Here is an 18314-nt window from a genome sequence, read left to right on the forward strand (position 1 = left end):
CGGATGATCAGGTGGAAATGTACATTCCACGTGTCATGCCCGGATTGGGCCACTTTCTGCCACATCATCGCAAAAAAAAATTTATTTTCCTAAAAATTTCTAAAAATTTCGACTAGATTAATCCCGATTTGTATTCGCAACTCATTTCAACTCATCTCAACTCATCTCAACTCATCTCACTACTATTCATTACTATTCATCAACTTTAACTCACAAATCTCACTACTATTTACAACTCATCTCACTACTATTCACAACTCATGTAAACTCATCTTCAAATCTAAACGATACCTAATGGTGTAAATCATTTTGTCTAATTGTGATCCTAAATATCTCAACTAAATCCAAGAATTTTTGGGTTCACTTGAGGATCATAAATTAACATTGAAATTAAAATGGAATTCTAACTAGTTTGATCCACAAAAATCCTATGTTTTCATATTAGATCAATATATCCAAAAGTACAGAAATTCTAAGTTTTCTTTTGGGGTATCACATCGGAAACTGCCTAAGATAGACCCAAATGGTCAATGGGCTCCCTGACCACTTAAGCGCGAGTTACAACAAACAAATTTTGACTTTAATACCAAAACAACTACACAATCTTGAAATCACCTTAGAAGGCAAGAAATCCACTAGCGCCCACGAAAACAAAACCGATAACCAAGTTTGAAATGCACGCTTTTCACTAATGATAAACAGTCACACACGAACATCGATATGCTCAATTATCAAGCAAGTGCTCGATTATAGCGTTGGCATACTCTACAACTGCCCGTTACAACCTCGGTACCAACAAAAGTTTGCAAATGGTCATTTGAGATCAAATTACAATTACAACTTATAGAGGGCCCTAAAGATCAAATTATAATTACAGTTTATAATATTGCCTAGACAATAGTCTATAGGGGCGATTTTACAGAAATTTTCAAGGGCATAAAATAAATATAGTTATACAGTATGGATATATCGAATTAATTACAGTTTGTACACAGAATATCTAATGTAGGAGATTAGTTGGGAGGGATATGGGCTGCTTTATCCTTGTCAAGTTCCTAGACAATTATTAGTTGGAAAATACACAATGCACCATCCTTGATTATTTCTAACTGTGTTTGAAGCGTCAATTAGAAGATGTGAGGATCGGGGTTCGGTGGGTTGTAAGTTGGGATTGCATTTTATACACTGCAGACAGAAGCCCAACCTAGTGCATTTTATACATTGCCTCGAGACATTCCATCCCGATAGGCATGAAAAGAACGAGCTGCATAAATTTTCTAATGAAGTAAGGAAAAAATGTCCTTTTCTTTTTTCTTTTTTTCTTCCCCATAAAAAACTATGAAGTACCAAAAGAACGGAGGTTAAGAATCCCATGTCAAAAATACCAACCAACAGTGGCAGTCTTAGGAATAAAAATTCTCCACAAGTTGCCTCACTCTGACTTGGGTTTTATCGTTCTTCTACTGGGTGCTTGAGACCCACTTGTACATCTCCCTACGAACTTGAGAATCTCATCAATCAGAATCACGGGCAATGCAACTACCAAAACCAAGAGCCATTCATTGAAGCTGAGGGGCACAATGCCAAATACTCCTGCCAGGAATGGCACGTAGAGGATCAAGAAGTGCAGGCCAAATGAGACAGACATGGCCAAAAGCAACCACGGGTTCACCCATGGGGGCATTGTTAAGAGGCTTCCGTCCTCGGAAAGGGCATTGAGGGAGTTGAACATTTCGATGGCAACCAAAACAGAGAGCGAGAGTGTCATCGCTTTCACTTTACCACCATGGAAATAATCACAAGGGTTTTCAAAAGAGATAACCTGGCTGCCAGCAGTGAAGGATGAGGCGGTGAAGTTCTTCCAGGATGAGCACTGCCCCCAGTTGGAAAGTTGGGAGTATGTGACCAGGCTATGACCATCTCCACTGAGGTCGATGCCCAGGAAGGAACCATGGGTGTACCAAATGATAAATATACCAACGGTTGCTATTCCAACATACATCCCGATGACCTGTGTGCAGCGTTAAAGTGGATTAATTATATATCAAGTCCCTGAGTGCTATCAGCGGAAAGTGTGCAGCAAGAAAAAACAAAAACTTATAAACATTAATGTCAACATAAGTTGGAGCATAATGAAAGGACACATACCAGATAGCGGAATAAAATCCAAGCATTGATTAGTGAGTCATCACTTCTACGAGGTGGCTTCTTCATTATGTCCTTATCTGGAGGATTGAATCCCAAAGCAGTTGCAGGTGGTCCATCAGTAACAAGATTGACCCACAGAAGTTGGACAGGTATCAGGCCCTCGGGAATACCTAAAGCTGCAGTTAGAAAAATAGAGGCGACCTCACCCATGTTGGACGAAATCATGTACCTGAACAATGGTTGGAAACACAAAAATACACATTGACATGTCATCATATGCCAGAAGTATCTAATTTAAGAGGCAGAAAAGTAATCAATTTTATGAAAGGAGATATAAAACTTCTTTTTTTTTTTAAGTTAAAAGGAGATATACAACTTTTACATATTAATTTCAACAAAGGTGCCTTTCGAAATTCAAAGACCAATTGATCACAGCATGACTAGCATGAAGTGCTGACAAACAGACTTGGTAAATATCACCAAACATGGATTGCAGTTCCACATTGAAGGAAAGATTAGGGGTGGAAATTCGTGTTTTTGGATCGTGTTTGTATTGTGTCAAGTCATCAACATTCGACTATATAGGTCAACCTGACCCATTAAGCTAAACATGTCAAACTTTCAAACCCTAACCCGACCCATTTAGATAATAGGTCATGTCGTGTTATCCATTTTGACCCGTTTAATAATTAATTAAAAATAGGTAAACACGACACAACTCATTTAAACATGTTTCATGTAAATAGATTGAACTAACACGCATAACCCATTTGACCTGATTAACATAATTTCACATAAAAGTTAAAATCTATATTTATTAATAGCCACAATATCTTTTTAAAAAAAAAAGACTACCTATTAACAAAAAATATCAACATTTTTCAAATTTTAACATATAATAAAACCAATATTACAAAACCTACAATAACAAAGCATAGGTCCAGAATTACAATATTAACAATAAAAACATAAGCATAATGAGAAATATCAATATTACAACTCAACAATAATAAAATTGTATTTTGAAATAAAATCTAAACAAGTCAAAATAGGTTGATTTCAGGTTAAATGGATTGAACCGTTATTGACTCGTTTGTAAATCGTGTCTTAACTGATTAACCGTTTTGACCTGAACCCGTTAACATAAAACTCAAATCCACTAATTTCGTTCGTGTTCGTATTTGTGTTCATGTTGGGTTCACGAGTCGTGTCATATATTGTCACCTATAGGAAAGATGATAATACTTTTTTTTCCTTATAAAAACCTTTTGGAGAAGAGAAAAAATATTTACAGTCCTAAAGTGTGCAATCCTCGCATACTCCATTTGAAAAAAGTGGAAAAATCTAGGACCCACATAAAAATAATAACTTTTTTAATGGTGGCCCCCACTTTTTTTTCAAAAGGAGTATGCAGAGACTGCACACTCCAAAACTGTATATAGCATTACTTTTAGAGAATGAGTCCATCATCTTGAAAAACCAGCAAGTTTGCATGATTTTGTAACATACACCCAAGTATCTCTCACACTTGCTAAAGAGGCAGTAGACACCAAATCAGAAGTGGCAGTACCACTTAGGGTTGTAATCAAGCCGAGCCGGTCTTTGTATTGCCGAGCTCGACTCGACTCAAAAAACTCAAGCTCGAGCCAAGCCAAGCTAACTCGGCACGAATTGTTTATTTTTTATTTTTTGAAAAAAAAAACTAATATTTAAGATATTAGATAAATAAAAAAATTTAAATTTAAATTTAATGGAATTTTTACAAATAACAAATAGAACCTCTATTGAATTAGAAATTGTAAAAATTTATAAATAAATACTTTGTAACTAGTCGATGTTTATCCATAATAATAACATATTATATGCCTATATAAATCACAAATACATACACATAATATGATAGTATATATCAACATTTCATATATATTTCTCACGTATTAGTATATGAAATTATTAAATCTTATCAATTAACTATTGTACAAATTATAAAATATAGCTATAAAGTATATTCAATATATAGGCACAAGTGATTATGCATAAGTAATTAGGTTACATACTATATATTTAATTATAAAAGATGCTATGCTTATATTATTAACTAATATATATATATATGTATATATACAAAGGTGTATGTATATATTTATCAATTTATGAATGAGCTTTAATAGAGTAGACTCGGGCATAAACGGGCGGGCCTTAACGACAGCCTTAGCCGAGTCAAGTCAAGTTTAGTCGGGTATGTGTCATTTACTAATCGAGTGGGTATCTACTTTCACAAGCGATTTTTTTCCCACGAATCGAGTTCGATTCGAGTTTAACCGGACAAGTATCGAGCGGGCTATTGAACAGACTGGTTCATTTACAGCCCTAGTACCGCTGGACTAGACATGACAGAGCACTATGTGCATTATAAGTTATTTATCCTATAGTAATTCCACAATCATGACGACATTAGACTCCATTAATGAACTAATGCAAAACAAAATGAATCAACTCGACAGCAATAAAGTACTATGTTAAAAATCCAAACAGAATGCACATGACAAAGCACTATGTGCATTATATGTCCTTTTGTTTATTGCAAAGGAGGGCGTTGAGGCCAACATACTCCAATATGGTATAAAAATGACAGTATAGTATGCATTTTTTCATCTTTTGATGACAAAGCGTGCATTTTATATTAATCTGTTTACTTATCAAAAACGTTATGCATGTACCTACTAGATCATGAACCCACAGCCTCACACTATACCCTGTCCTTATGGAAAAGGAAATGGCATTTGAACCAAAAATCAAATTACGTAATGACCTAAGGAAGAGTCAAGCGACCTTTGGGCCCATACTCCAAAAAGACTAGTCAATTTTTTTTTATTATGGGGGAACTGCCCCACGGCATAGCCCTTAGGACTCACCCCTGGAACCTAAACTCCCGGGGAGACTAGCACAGCAACATACCACCATGGCCTCCCACTTAAATCGCAGTTTGGTCCGGGGGAATCGAACCTATGACATGGGGCTAATGCACACAAGTTCGCCCTTACCACTTGGGTTACCCACGGGTGTGTAAAAAAGACTAGTCAATATTATAATTGGAGTCTCCTTAAATCATTATAAAGGGCCTGGATTTCTCCCTCCCAAGCAATGTGGGATCTCATTTACCACTTTCCTACACAAACCCCCCCCCCCACCCTAGACATTCTGTCGAGCCATTCCATCATAGGTGGCAAGACTCAAGTGTCATACTTTTGGTTGGAATTATCTTTAATACCATTTATTTTGTAATGACCCAAAGAAGGCTGAAGCTAAACCTGGGCCGATACTCGAAAAAAAACTATTCGATGTTATAATTGGAGCCATTGAAATGATAATGAAGGGCTTGAACTTCTCCCTCCCAAGCAATGTGGAATTCCATTCACTTTTCTATACAAAATTTGGGGTATTACATATTTATTTTTTTAATAAAAAAAAAAAGATAAATGGGGAAAGAGAGCGAAGGTCAAGGCAAGATGATGCCACTAACATGACATGAAAAAAAGCATGTTCTCCTTGTCACTATGAAGGACTAATCAATGTTACAAGTGGAGCCCATTAAAATCATTAAAAAGTGCTTGAACTTCTCCCCCCAAGCAAAATGAGATTCCATTCACCATCTTCCTATAATATTATGGTTCCCATTATAATCCTTTAATTTTCTTTTTACTTCAAGGATTTTTTTTACTTACAGAATGTTTGAATAAAAGACCTCTGATATCTATACCTTAATCCATGAACAAAAACAAAACTTGGAAGGGGCTTTTAAAGAAAAAATAAATTACTAAAAAGATTATTTTTATTAGTAAAACAAAGATCTTATTAATGATGAATACAAAGACAATTTCATACCAAATGAAGAACAATCAATGGGAGTACCCAGGACAAACCTGGGCCCATGTCTGCAATCTAAGGCACAAGTCTAGGCATGGCTGGGCTAGGAAGGCAATACGATTTTATCCCAAGGTGATGATCCAGACTGGACCCCTCCCAGCACATGACCAGCCCTAGATATGATCTGAGCCGTTAAGCATCAAATTCACATTGCACTTCAGAACAAATTAGGCCATGGAAAACTAATGGGATTTACTGATTCGTTATGTTGCATCAAGTTAGATACCTTTTTATTTTATAATTAGATACTATCTACTAACAACCAAAACAACGATATGACCATCCAACAAAATTTTCAAATATCAAGCAAGGAAATCAACTCAAATAAATCACTTGTAGTTTGTTAATAGCCATTCATTTATCTAGTCATGGCTATAATTTCATTCAACCTCTTCAATCAGTCAAAATTGACTATTTCATGACAATACACGGGCCACCAAACAGACTTAAGTTTAATTATAGCTAAATCCCAACTTTGAAGTACACCATTTTAAGAGCTTTCTTTTTCTGATTATTGATTGTCTTAAAATCATGCAAAATGAAAACTAAACAAGCAAAAGTATGATCCAACCTGATAAATGCCTTCATATTGTTGTATATAGATCTGCCTTCACCAACAGCAGCAACAATTGTACTAAAATTATCATCTGCCAACACCATATCTGAAGCTTCTTTTGCGACCTGAAAGTAGGAAAATTGAAACAATGGTTGAAAAAGATTGGAGAGTTACAAGGAATATAGGGAAATTACAAGTTATGTATTTTTTCACTGATCAGAAAAACAAGTGTATTTTAACCAGGAAAGAAGTTAGTGGTGTTATAATTATGGTATACAATATTACTAATGCTTACTCCCTTATTCCATCTACCAGTGCATATGCCACATAAGTCCAGTTCAACAGCGTTCAATTTTGTCCAATGCACATCTACTGTCCATACAATTTGTTCTAGTATGTTACTTCTGTCTATACAATTAAATGAAACATATCCATTCTCTCAGTATTGCCTCCATTACCTCATGGAAATTCTAATATTACCATTTAGGCATTTCTCCCTAATGATTTCTTTAATAAGTCAGCTTCTTTTGCTGATTATTCCTTTCATTTAGGTCTACCATTGGCATGGCATGTACCTCAAAATGTAAATATGAGAAATAATTTACTAAACGAAAAGAAACAACACCTCTGTTCCAGCAATGCCCATTGCAATCCCAATATCAGCGAGTTTCAATGCAGGCGCATCATTCACTCCATCACCAGTCATGGCAACCACCTCTCCCTCCTCTTTAAGCAATCTCACAATTTCTTGCTTGTGCCTTGGTTCAGCCCTAGAAAACAGGAGCCCACCAGTTTGGCGTAGATGAGCTTTCTGATCATGCAGTTGCATAAACTCTTTTCCTGTTATACTTTTTAAATTTATGTCTTCATTAGGTCCAAATACACCAATTTCCCGACAGATTGCTTCTGCTGTATTCTTATTATCTCCAGTGATAACCATAACACGAATCCCGGCTGCTCTGCAGTCCTCAATTGCTTCGTAAACCTCTTGCCTAGGAGGGTCCTATAAAAATTTGGAAAAATGATCGCGCAAAGTTAGGCCTAAGGCTACTAAGGAAAAATAAAGTGATTGAATAAGTAAAGCATGTAGAGTTTAGCAATGTCAAGACTTACCCTCAGTCCAACGAAGCCAACAAAAATGAGGTCACTCTCAATGGATGAATAATTTGAAGGATCAAGTAAAAGTGCGTGAGCTGGATGATCTTCATTACCATCATAGGTTTCAAAATCACCGAGCTCATCTTTGTATGCAAAACCAAGACAGCGCAGTGCACCAGTTGACATTTCCTGAAGAGCATCTAAAATGAGTTTCCTTGAATTCTCATCAAGAAATCGAACGGAACCATCAAGCAACTGAATCTTAGTGCTCCTCTCTAAGAGATTTTCTACAGCACCCTGCCACAATTTAACTTCATATTAGAATTATATAACATGGTACAATTGACAAAGTGAAAACAACTACACGGCAGTAAAAAATTAATTGCCATTAGCAACATGAAATAATCAGCAGCTCTTCATTATACAAGAAGACATTAATTACAATTATATACAAGTTCAATTGAATCAATACTGGATCATGGAAACCTAGCACCTTATATACTTCTGATTGCCAAATTTGTCCCCTTATACCCACCCGCCAGGGGGGCTTCCCCCAGGATTCTCAAGTCTTATAAACGAGAACCCTACAACTTCTCTTCTCCACATTTTGCACTTTTAAGGTTTTAAACATACAAATCAACTAACCAAGCATGTTGATGATAAATCAAGAAGGCATTTGATTGCAACTGTAGAGACAAGTTCAACTGAACCATTAAATTTGTAGAAGCTTTCCAAGAAAATACTGCACTTAAAAAACCACCAAATGAAACTTCTTGGGGGAGTTGGTGTTCTAATGTAGTTCAGGGGGTTTATGGCTTGGGGCTTCGGAAGTTCATTAGAAAGGGCTGGGAGAGCTTTGTTAGTCATGTTAGTTTTGCTGTTGGTGAGGGATCTTGGATCCATTTCTGGTTTGACATTTGATGTGGTGATCGGGCCCTCAATAGCGTGTTTCCAGCTATTTTTTGATTGGCTTCAGATCAGTTTGCTGCAGTTTCAGATTTGCTTTGTTGTTCTAATGGTACTATTCAGTGGGATATTTGTTTAACTAGAGCTGTACAGGAATGGGAGATTGACGAAGTTTCAACTTTCTTCAGCTTTTTATACTCTTTGAGGCTTGGTGGTAATGATGAGGATAGGATGTTGTGGAAGTCTTAAGGGGTGCAAAAATTTCACTGTTCATTCGTACTATAAGCTGTTGACTTTTCAGGATAGTCCTCATTTTCCTTGGAAGTGTATTTGGAGGTCCCTCATGCCTTCCAAAGTGGTTTTTTTCATTTGGACTGCCTCTCTTGGGAAAATTTTGATGCTGGATAATTTAAGGAAGCAAGGTATTATAGTTATGGATTGGTGCTTCACGTGTAAAAAGAATGGGGAAACCGTGGATCATCTACTCTTGCATTGAGAGGTGGCACGGGCGTTGTGGGATGGTATCTTTTGTAGAATTGGCTTGGCTTGGGTGATGCCTTTGAGAGTGGTTGGCCTACTTGCATGTTGGATCGGGCTTCTTGGTTGTTCTCAAGTGGGCGCGGCCTAGAAGATGATTCCTTTGCATCTTATGTGGTGCATTTGGATGGAAATGAATGTGTGGTGTTTTAATGACAAGGAGCATCTCAAGCAAATCTGGAATTTTTTTGTGCACTCTTTGCTGTTTTGGTTTTCAGCTTTAGTTATCAACGGATCTTCCGTACATGATTTTCTGATGTCGCTTTTTGTTTCCTAGAATGTATTTAAGTGTTTTCTTTTGTATACTTCATGTGTACATAGGCTTCGCCTATACATTCATTTCTAATAAAATCTCTTCTTACTTACAAAAAAAAAAACACCAAATGAAAAGGAAACACATTGCCCATGCTTCACAGATAGCTTCTGTTATATCACAATAATACTGTTGCATTTAATAGAAAGGCAAAATAAGTGTGAAAGTTGGTCAGAAAGGAATGTGCGGTGCTTTGAAGATAGGGAGCTCACAATGACGGAGCTTCGGAATTTTTTTGTACACACGTTATTGCTCTGGTTTTCAGCCATTGTGCTCGATGGAAGCAATGTTCATGACTTCTTATCTTTAATTTAGCATTTCTAGAATATATTTAGGCGCTCTTTTGTATACATCCTGTGTACATAGGCTATGCCTATTTCATTCCTATCAATAAAATTTACCTCTTACTTTACTTATAAAAAAAAAGTGTGAAAGTTTCTTTAATACAATAATATATATATATATATATAGAGAGAGAGAGAGAGAGAGCACCTTCACTAGCAATGACTTTTTCCCCGATTGGGAGTTCACAATAACACCCATGGACTTCCTATCGCGATCAAACTCAAGAGTTGCGAACCTATGTTCATATTCATTCCACAATTGGCAGCAACCTAAATAAATGTAAAATTAAGAAATAAAATACGGCAGCAGACCATGTAAATCATCAAGGTTAAAACTTTTTCATTTTCTTGGAGGCGGAAGGCGTCAAAAGAGAGAAGTATGCCAGTTTCAACTTACGTAGTAAATCACTCCTAGTCGTTGATCCACCATGGTTAGAACCTTCAGGAAGGCCCATCTTCTCAACTAAAACCTGAAATGCATAGAGAGCAGATTCAAGTGTGAATCTCAATAACAATTTTACTTGCTGTTGCAGAGCAGGTGTGAAATAAACAAAACACCATACAGCAACTCAATTTGCAGATTTTTTTTATTTTTTATTTTTTTAGAACAGAAAATTCTTCACCGTTGTCCATTAATTATGGGTCAGTCGAGGGGGGAATCAGTCGCAAAGATAGAAAACAAAAGTGAATAGGAAAACAAATTTCAAAAAGAAAGGTCTTACCTTTAGAGCTGCCTCGGTAGGCATTCCAGTGGCTACATATTTATGCTCTGACTGAGCAATGCCCGCATCATTGCAGACAGCAGCTATCTTTGCAATCATTTGAAGATTATCATCCATACCACCCATTGGCCAGTCGTGTATTTTACCATCATATGGATTGTATGTAGTCCCATCAACCTTGAAGGTTCGAAGCCTGTCAGCATTACTCCCCATCGCCACAAGCTTCGTCACAGCCATCTGGTTTGTAGTCAAGGTTCCGGTTTTATCCGAACAAATCACAGTCGTACAACCCAGAGTTTCAACGCTCGGCAGCTTCCGCACAAGGGCATTCTTCTTAGCCATTTCACGCGTACCAAGCGCCAAGCACGTCGTGATAACCGCCGGTAAACCTTCGGGAATTGCAGCCACCGCCAATGCCACTGCAATCTCAAAGTAATACGTGCACTTCTCGAACGAAAATTTGAAATTTCTAGGCCACCCATCCACATACTCCCAAGTAAGAAAGTACTTCACATTGATGAGCCACACCACCGCGCATATCACTCCAATTATCATCGTCAGCATCTCACCAAACTCATTCAGCTTCTTCTTCAACGGCGTATCTTCCTCGCTCTGCGATGCCTCGTGAATTTGTTCATGCACCTTTCCAATCTCTGTCTCCATACCCGTCTGAGTAACCAAGCAAAAGCAATTACCATTCACAACCGTCGTCCCAGCAAAAACCATACATCGCTTCCCTTGAATATCAGCGTCCTCCTGAACTGCCTTATTGGTCTTATTCACAGCTTCACTTTCTCCAGTCAGTGACCCCTGCTCAACCCTTAAGGTCGAGCTAATCAATTCCAAGACGCGCATATCGGCAGGGATCTTATCGCCAACCCTAAGCTCCACGATATCGCCGGGTACTAGCTCCTTCGCAGGCAAATTGTGGAGCTTCTTGCCGTCGCGAATAACCGTGGCGTGCTCCGATTGAATCTCCTTAAGCGCTTCTAGTGCCTTCTCAGCATTGCTTTCCTGCCAAACTCCAACGACTGCGTTAACAATCAGGATAAGGAAAATCACAAGAGGCTCCACGAAGGCGGTGATCTCCATCTCGCCGCCCTCATCTCCATCGTACCAGGCGAGCACGAAGGATATGACTGCCGCCACAAGTAGGATCCGGACCAGAGTGTCGTTGAACTGCTCGATAACCAGAGACCAAATGGACTGGCCCTCATGCTTCTCCAGTTCATTGTAGCCGTAGATCTTGCGCCATCTCTCGACGTCTTCGGATCCTAGTCCAGATATCTTGTTCACCTGGTAGTGCTGCTCGCATTCTGGAATCTGTTTCGCCCAGGCTGGAAACACCTCTCGATCGGAGGGTTTGGGGCTAACGATTTCCGCCTTACCGTAGTCTTGGCCACCCTTCCCCATAGAGATTACGGACTTTGACGATGAACTTGTTTCCTCAGGAAAACCCAATCTTCTAGGTCAAATCGTACGAAACCCTGATCAATTGAAGACAAACAAAATTTCCGAGGACACTGCAAATCCCAAATCACCGAACTCCGACTGTTTTCTAAAGAGCCCTTTAAATTAGCGTTTGTTCGTTTCTCTAGAAAAGTATAAAATGCTTCGACCACTCAATTAAGGCGCATCAGATCGAGGAACGATTCCTACTTTTCCACTGACCCTCCACAATCTCTCTCTCTCCCTCTCTCCCTCTCTCCCTCCCTAAGTGCGTTTAGATTAGAGAGGAGATTATCGAAACTACCTGCTAACCTTCCGTGCGATTAAATTACCGGAGAAACCAGAGCATATGCCTTTTAATTTCAATTTTCATGCTTATGCTTTGTGCTCTCTTTATTTTATATTATCAATAACTTATTAGATGTGATTCTTTTTTAAAAAGAATAAACCAATGGTTGTTGGAATGGAATCATAATCTCTCTAATATTTTTCCAATGTTATTCTTTATGTTACACCCAATTTTCTGTCACTTTCGTCTTATAAAAAACGTCTTTAAATAGATTAATTACGTGTCATTATATGCAACTTAAACATTATGAAGACAGAAACGTCATCTTTGTAACATTATAGGTAGAGTAATACTACAACCAACGTATAATTTTACGTGCAATATTATATGTATTGAATAGCAATTTCATCTATTTTATCAGTATTTTCTTTTTTAATTTAAATTTCAAATCTCAAATTTAAAAATTTTTTCTCAATTTTAATAACTGATATGGTAGTACGTATGGTTATGTAATTAAAATTATAAATATAAATAACATTTTTCTTATATGTAACCCGATTCAAGAATAATATTATTTTTTATTATTTAAATTCAAGAATAATATTTTTGAATTGTAACGAAACATCATCATATACATTTTGAAACTATCCTTACAAGCGACATTAGATTAAACGGCATTTACTATTTTCACATTAAATTGCTATTATTTTTATCTTTCTTGTTGGCTAAGTCGACAACTAGTCTTTATTATTGTTGTTGGTAGGGTATTAGCCTCGTTTGTTTTTCCAATACATTTCAATTCATTTTATCTTATCTCACCTAATTATTATAATTTTTTTAAATTTCACATCAAATAAAATAAAGAATTTAACTTTTTCAAATCTCAAAAAAATAATATTATTAAAAAAATATATTCCAATAATATTTTATTCAATTTTTAATATTTATTTCAACTTATCTCATCTTATCTTATCTCATTTTATCTGTAAAAACAAATTAGACTTATGTAAGGATTTAGAGTAGGAGAAATATAGGTACATAAAAGTAAGTTTGAAAAGTATTTGTTACTAAATGTGCGAATGTAGGCATTATTAAATAGTTAATAAATATTGCTTAAATATCCAAAAAAATTAAATACAAAAACCTTAAAATTTAAATAATAAATTTAGCAAATCTTTGTATTGAAAAGAGAAGTGCAAAAAAAAAAAAGTTGTATAAAAATAAATTTATAAATTAATATGACTTAATAAGATGAGTGGCTCTACAGCCACCGCTCTGCTGGGAGCCACCGATAGTCTTATGATTGTTTTTTTTTTTCATATATGTATTTTTTTAATTTTTAAATGTTTTTTTAAAAAATAAAAAATTATAATATTATTAAAAAATATATACTTAATCATTAAGTAAATAAAAAATAAAAAAATTGGGAGCGGGACATATATCATTTTCCTAATAAGATACGTTATAACAAATTTTGAATTTTTGACTTGAGAGAAAGCGACGTTAGATTAAAGAGCACTCTTGCTTTCACGAGTTGTTTCTTGTTGGACAAGTAGAGAATGCCTTCTTGTCGTTGGTTTACTTTTCTATTTGAATGATGAGGAAAAGGGGGAACTCTATATATGAACACATGCTGCTTTTTGGGTGAGAGAGCAGCCGCTGCCATCTGGTAGTGGTCACAACTCACAAGACACCATTTGGTCGATACAACTCTCTAGACCAAAAGAAAAAGCAATCCTTGAATGGAATGGAGCCTGGACCTTTGCTTCTTTGACTAACGACAAGGCCTCTGTTTTTTTTTTTTTTTTTTTTTCCCAGTCCTGAGTCACGAATCCCATTTACCAACTTTTGACGCACTGCAGCTTGAAACTGGAAACTTGAGCCAACAGAAAGGCATTTTAGGACGAAAGTTCATGGAAAATGCTTAAGAATGATATTAATTCTATCTTATCTTTCAGATATTTTATTTGCACTTGTTAGACCCGAAACTTGTGTATGCAGCTTCTTTACGTTATGATGTTATGAAAGCCGAAGGTCTTCCATTTCAACGCTCGTTTATATGCAATAAAATAAGAAAAATATTTTAATTATAAAATAATTATACAAAAATAAATTTATAAATTGATATGACATAATATAATACGTTAAATTGTGAAGTTATTTTTATTATAAAATAAATTTAACAAATTTTAAAAAATCATATCAATTTATAAATTTACTTATAACCTCGTTATATCTGCGGCACTTGTCATGAAATAATAACATTGCCGTCTGCAAAAGAAAGTCTTTTGAATAAATCCCAGAAATATGACCAGTGGATGGGTGTGAAGGGACCAGGCGGCAAGCATGCATAAAGCCTAAAGGAAGAGCTAAAGCAGAACAAGATGGGGCCCTACAATACACAAAAGGGTCAGTGATCGGATTGTTTGGAGGATTCTCAGAACTTTCTCTGCTTTCACTTTCTTGACAAACCCATAATTAGTCTATAATTCAGTTTTCCACTATCCATTCCAAGTTTTCCAGCATAGTAAAGTCCACTCTATGGATACAAAGTACAATTGAAAGGAAAAAAAAAAAAAAACTGTTGGCCCACTTGAGCCATGGGACCAATATTGGGTCATGATCGGATGGCTTTGAGAGAGGAAAACTGAAACTTGTAGAGCGAAGTAATAACTCGTTTGACTACATAATTTAGACGAGAAGAAATGTTTTATTAAAAGTTAAATAAAATATTATTATAATATAATTTTTTAATATTTTTTTATTTTATAATTTAAAAAAATTAAATTATTTATTATATTTTATATGAGAATTTAAAAAGTTATAATAATTTCACATCTTATAAAAAATACTCTTACACTTTATAAAAAAATACCTTCACATTTTATGAAAAAATTATAAGTATAGAATGTGCTAATAAATAATAATTGATGCATGATATTCCTCTTAAATATATATTTTGATAAGGAGGAAGTTGACTTGCTATGTTTGGAAAATGTCCTCAATTCCCTAAGTTGAATCTGAAGAACCTAATTAATGCCAGTGAGTGAACATCCCAAGCTGGGTTGTACTTGTTCGTAGATTCCAGGTCATGGGTTAGGGAACAAAGCTGATGGGTTCACGTCGAAATTGGCAGGATTTGTGTATATGTCCAAATTTGCGGGAGTAAGATCCAATAACCATTCAGCCATCGGCATTTAAATATTGAATTGCCTCGAACTCAAGTCTTATGTGATTGACTTTTAAATTAGTGGTTTGTTGGTCTATGTCTCTTTCTAAACATTAATATTTATTAATATTAAATTAATTAGAGAATAAAATAATGGATCCTTTGCAAGGACAGCAAATCTGGGACAGCATCCTTCAATGCACTGTACACAATAAAAATACATCTTGAATGCAACAAAGTTTTACGATCTTTTTTTTAATTCTTTTTTGTAAAGAGTACTATTATAGATCTCATGAAATTACATAAAAATAAATTTATAAATTGACGTGATTTTACGAAATATGTTAGATCTACTTTATATTAAAAATAACTTTATAATTTGACATACTGCATTAAATTATATTAATTTATATATTTATTTTTGTAATTCCTTTATAACTACAATATTTATGATATAGCAAATGATAAGATGGCTGATAATAATGAAAGGGTGAGGATCCTTGTCCCACAATTTAGATCATCTAATTTAGAGTTGATGGCTGCAATTTATGGCATCTTAGTTAAAAGATACCTGCAAAAAAATTAATAAAAGAGTCTTATTTTAAAGGAAAATATATCAGAAAAATAAGAACAAACAACAAGCGCTAAAGGTATAAAAAAAAAGATCCATAAAAGTTAATTCATAAATTGACGTGATTTCATGTAATCTGTTAAATTTAGTTTACAATAAAAGTAATTTTATCATATGATATTCCACATCAAATCACATCAATTTATAAATTTAATTTTATAAAATTATTTGATGGCTAAAATATTTCTCCAAACAAAAATAAGAAAAATAATAGGGTTATTACCCTCCTACTACTCATTTACTACTATTTTTGTATTTTATATTTTTTTTAATTTTTAATTTTACTTAATGGTTAAGGAAATGACTATTAGTAAAATTATATATTTTTTTTTAATTTTTTCTTAATGATTAAGAATGTTAAAAAAAATACTTAAAAAAATGATAAACAAAAAACTAAATATAATATAAATAGTAAATGGATAGTAAATAATAATAATATTAAAAAATAATATTCTAACAATATTTTATCATTTCAATTCAACTCAGTTCAACATCTAAACGCAGCCTAAAAAAAAAAAAAGAATTTCTCATCGATTACTATTCACTTTCCTATATCCTACACCTTATGAGAAAAAATAAATAAATAAATATTAGGTGTATGATGTAAAAATAAATAGTATCTTATACATAGCAAAACCCAACAAAAAAAAAACAAACCAGCCTCGGTTTTGGTTGTAAGTTTCTTGTTCAACTGCTCTTATATTTTAGTCTTTGTCCAGTCAACACTTGCTGTTTTTCCTCGGTTTTATTTATTTATTTTCCTAAGAGGAAGCAACCAAGAAGAAGCCCGGCCGTTTTTTATTGACAAGACAATAATCTTGGCTCAACAGAATTTTATAAGCCGGAGATTTCAAGACTCATTACTCAAAATTTCCCAGCTTTGAAGTTAATCCAGAGATGTTTTAACACCTCACTTCATCTCTCAAACAACGTTCTCCAAATCAACATGCCCATAGATCTCCGGCCCCCACAAGCCATACTTGTAATTGTCTTAGATCATTTTTCTTCCGTTCATTTTTCCACAAGTCATAGTCGTGTATTCCTAGCCTCCTATCAAGCTATTCAAGCAACTCCATCTCACTTCCATAGGTGCTGACGCTCGTGCTGATTCAAGAAAGGATCGGGGAGTAGTCCATACTCTAATCAGTTTGATTTGTTACATTCCATTACGAGAAACATTTTAGTCACAAGAAAATTATATAAAAATAATTTTATAAAGTGACGTGACTTAATGAAGAATATTAGATATTATAAAATTATTTTTATCGTAAAATAGAATCTAACATATCACATCAAATTATTTTTCACAAAATATCCAATAGTAGTTCCCTCCTACGGCAACAATCAAAACAATGCATCCCATAACACTTCCTTTGTGCATCAAACGCTTTAGCAATGACTCTTATTTTAATATCTAATTGGCTAGAAAATTCAATGACTCCTATAGTTACAAAAAGATCATACAAATATAAATTTAAAAATTAGTGTGGCTTCATATAATACATTACATCTAGTACTTTATAATAAAAGTACATTTATAATCTACACGTACTATATCAAACTATATTAGTTTATAAGTTTATTTTTGTGAAGTCTTTTTGTGATTAAAGTATTTCTCTATACTATTAACTTGACTTTATTTATCTTTTTTCTTTGTTCTCTTTTATTAACTAATATTTAATAAGCTTCACTTGTTGCTGAATACGGTTGCATTTACTTCTATACTTTAAAGCATATATCCATTTAATGACTAAGCAGAATTTGTTGGGAATTCATTTCGTTGTAAAACTTTATGGGAGAGTGAAGTATATTTTTCATACACTCAAAATAAAGATATTTCAGGAAATCAGTAGTTTGACTAAACACAAAACACTACTACCAATTAAAAAATTAATTTAAAAATTACCAATTAGACATTATAGCGCAAGAGATGACTAGAAAGCTTAACAAATTTTCAATCTTGTGACGCGTCTTAATTATTATTCCTTTTAACTTAGACTAGCTCTCAAGAAATAAAATGCGATAAGAAGGATTACAAGCAAAAATGACATAAGGACACTGAGCAGCAAAACTGCAGTACATAAGAAATACATGCAACAACAAAAGTAGATATGAAGAACCATGCGGCACACAAAAAATACATGCAGCAGCAAAAATAAATATAAAGCACACTGTAGCAGACAAGAAATAGAAGGTAGCAACAGAAAGAAGTAAAGCAATGGCAC

General features: G+C 34.7%; 1 protein-coding gene across 2 annotated transcripts; it reads right to left on the reverse strand.

Moving 5' to 3' along the window:
* Window positions 1-1251: 1251 nt before the first annotated feature.
* LOC121266943 (calcium-transporting ATPase 1, endoplasmic reticulum-type-like) lies at window positions 1252-12381 on the reverse strand. Of its 2 annotated transcripts, XM_041170807.1 has the most exons (9): window positions 12305-12381; window positions 10552-12145; window positions 10227-10299; window positions 9978-10099; window positions 7745-8026; window positions 7257-7634; window positions 6647-6756; window positions 2149-2377; window positions 1252-2011 (listed from the first exon to the last, which is right to left on the reverse strand). In XM_041170807.1, the coding sequence occupies exons 2-9, from the start codon at window positions 11962-11964 to the stop codon at window positions 1433-1435; spliced, it is 3186 nt and encodes a 1061-aa protein (XP_041026741.1). In that variant the 5' UTR covers window positions 11965-12145; window positions 12305-12381; the 3' UTR covers window positions 1252-1432. The 2 variants fall into 2 exon arrangements, with proteins under 2 accessions (XP_041026741.1, XP_041026740.1); XM_041170806.1 differs by lacking the exon at window positions 12305-12381 and having other exon boundaries at window positions 10552-12163.
* Window positions 12382-18314: the final 5933 nt, after the last annotated feature.

This window comes from Juglans microcarpa x Juglans regia, chromosome 5S (genome assembly GCF_004785595.1).
Source record: "Juglans microcarpa x Juglans regia isolate MS1-56 chromosome 5S, Jm3101_v1.0, whole genome shotgun sequence".
Taxonomy (NCBI): domain Eukaryota; kingdom Viridiplantae; phylum Streptophyta; class Magnoliopsida; order Fagales; family Juglandaceae; genus Juglans; species Juglans microcarpa x Juglans regia.

Coding starts and splice junctions, on each gene's coding strand:
- LOC121266943 (XM_041170807.1), bottom strand. CDS start 11,964: ATGGGGAAGGGTGGCCAAGACTACGGTAAGGCGGAAATCGTTAGCCCC. Junction 7,635..7,744: donor TTGGCTTCGTTGGACTGAGG/GTAAGTCTTGAC, acceptor AAATTTTTATAG/GACCCTCCTAGGCAAGAGGT. Junction 2,378..6,646: donor AATATGAAGGCATTTATCAG/GTTGGATCATAC, acceptor ACCATTGTTCAG/GTACATGATTTCGTCCAACA.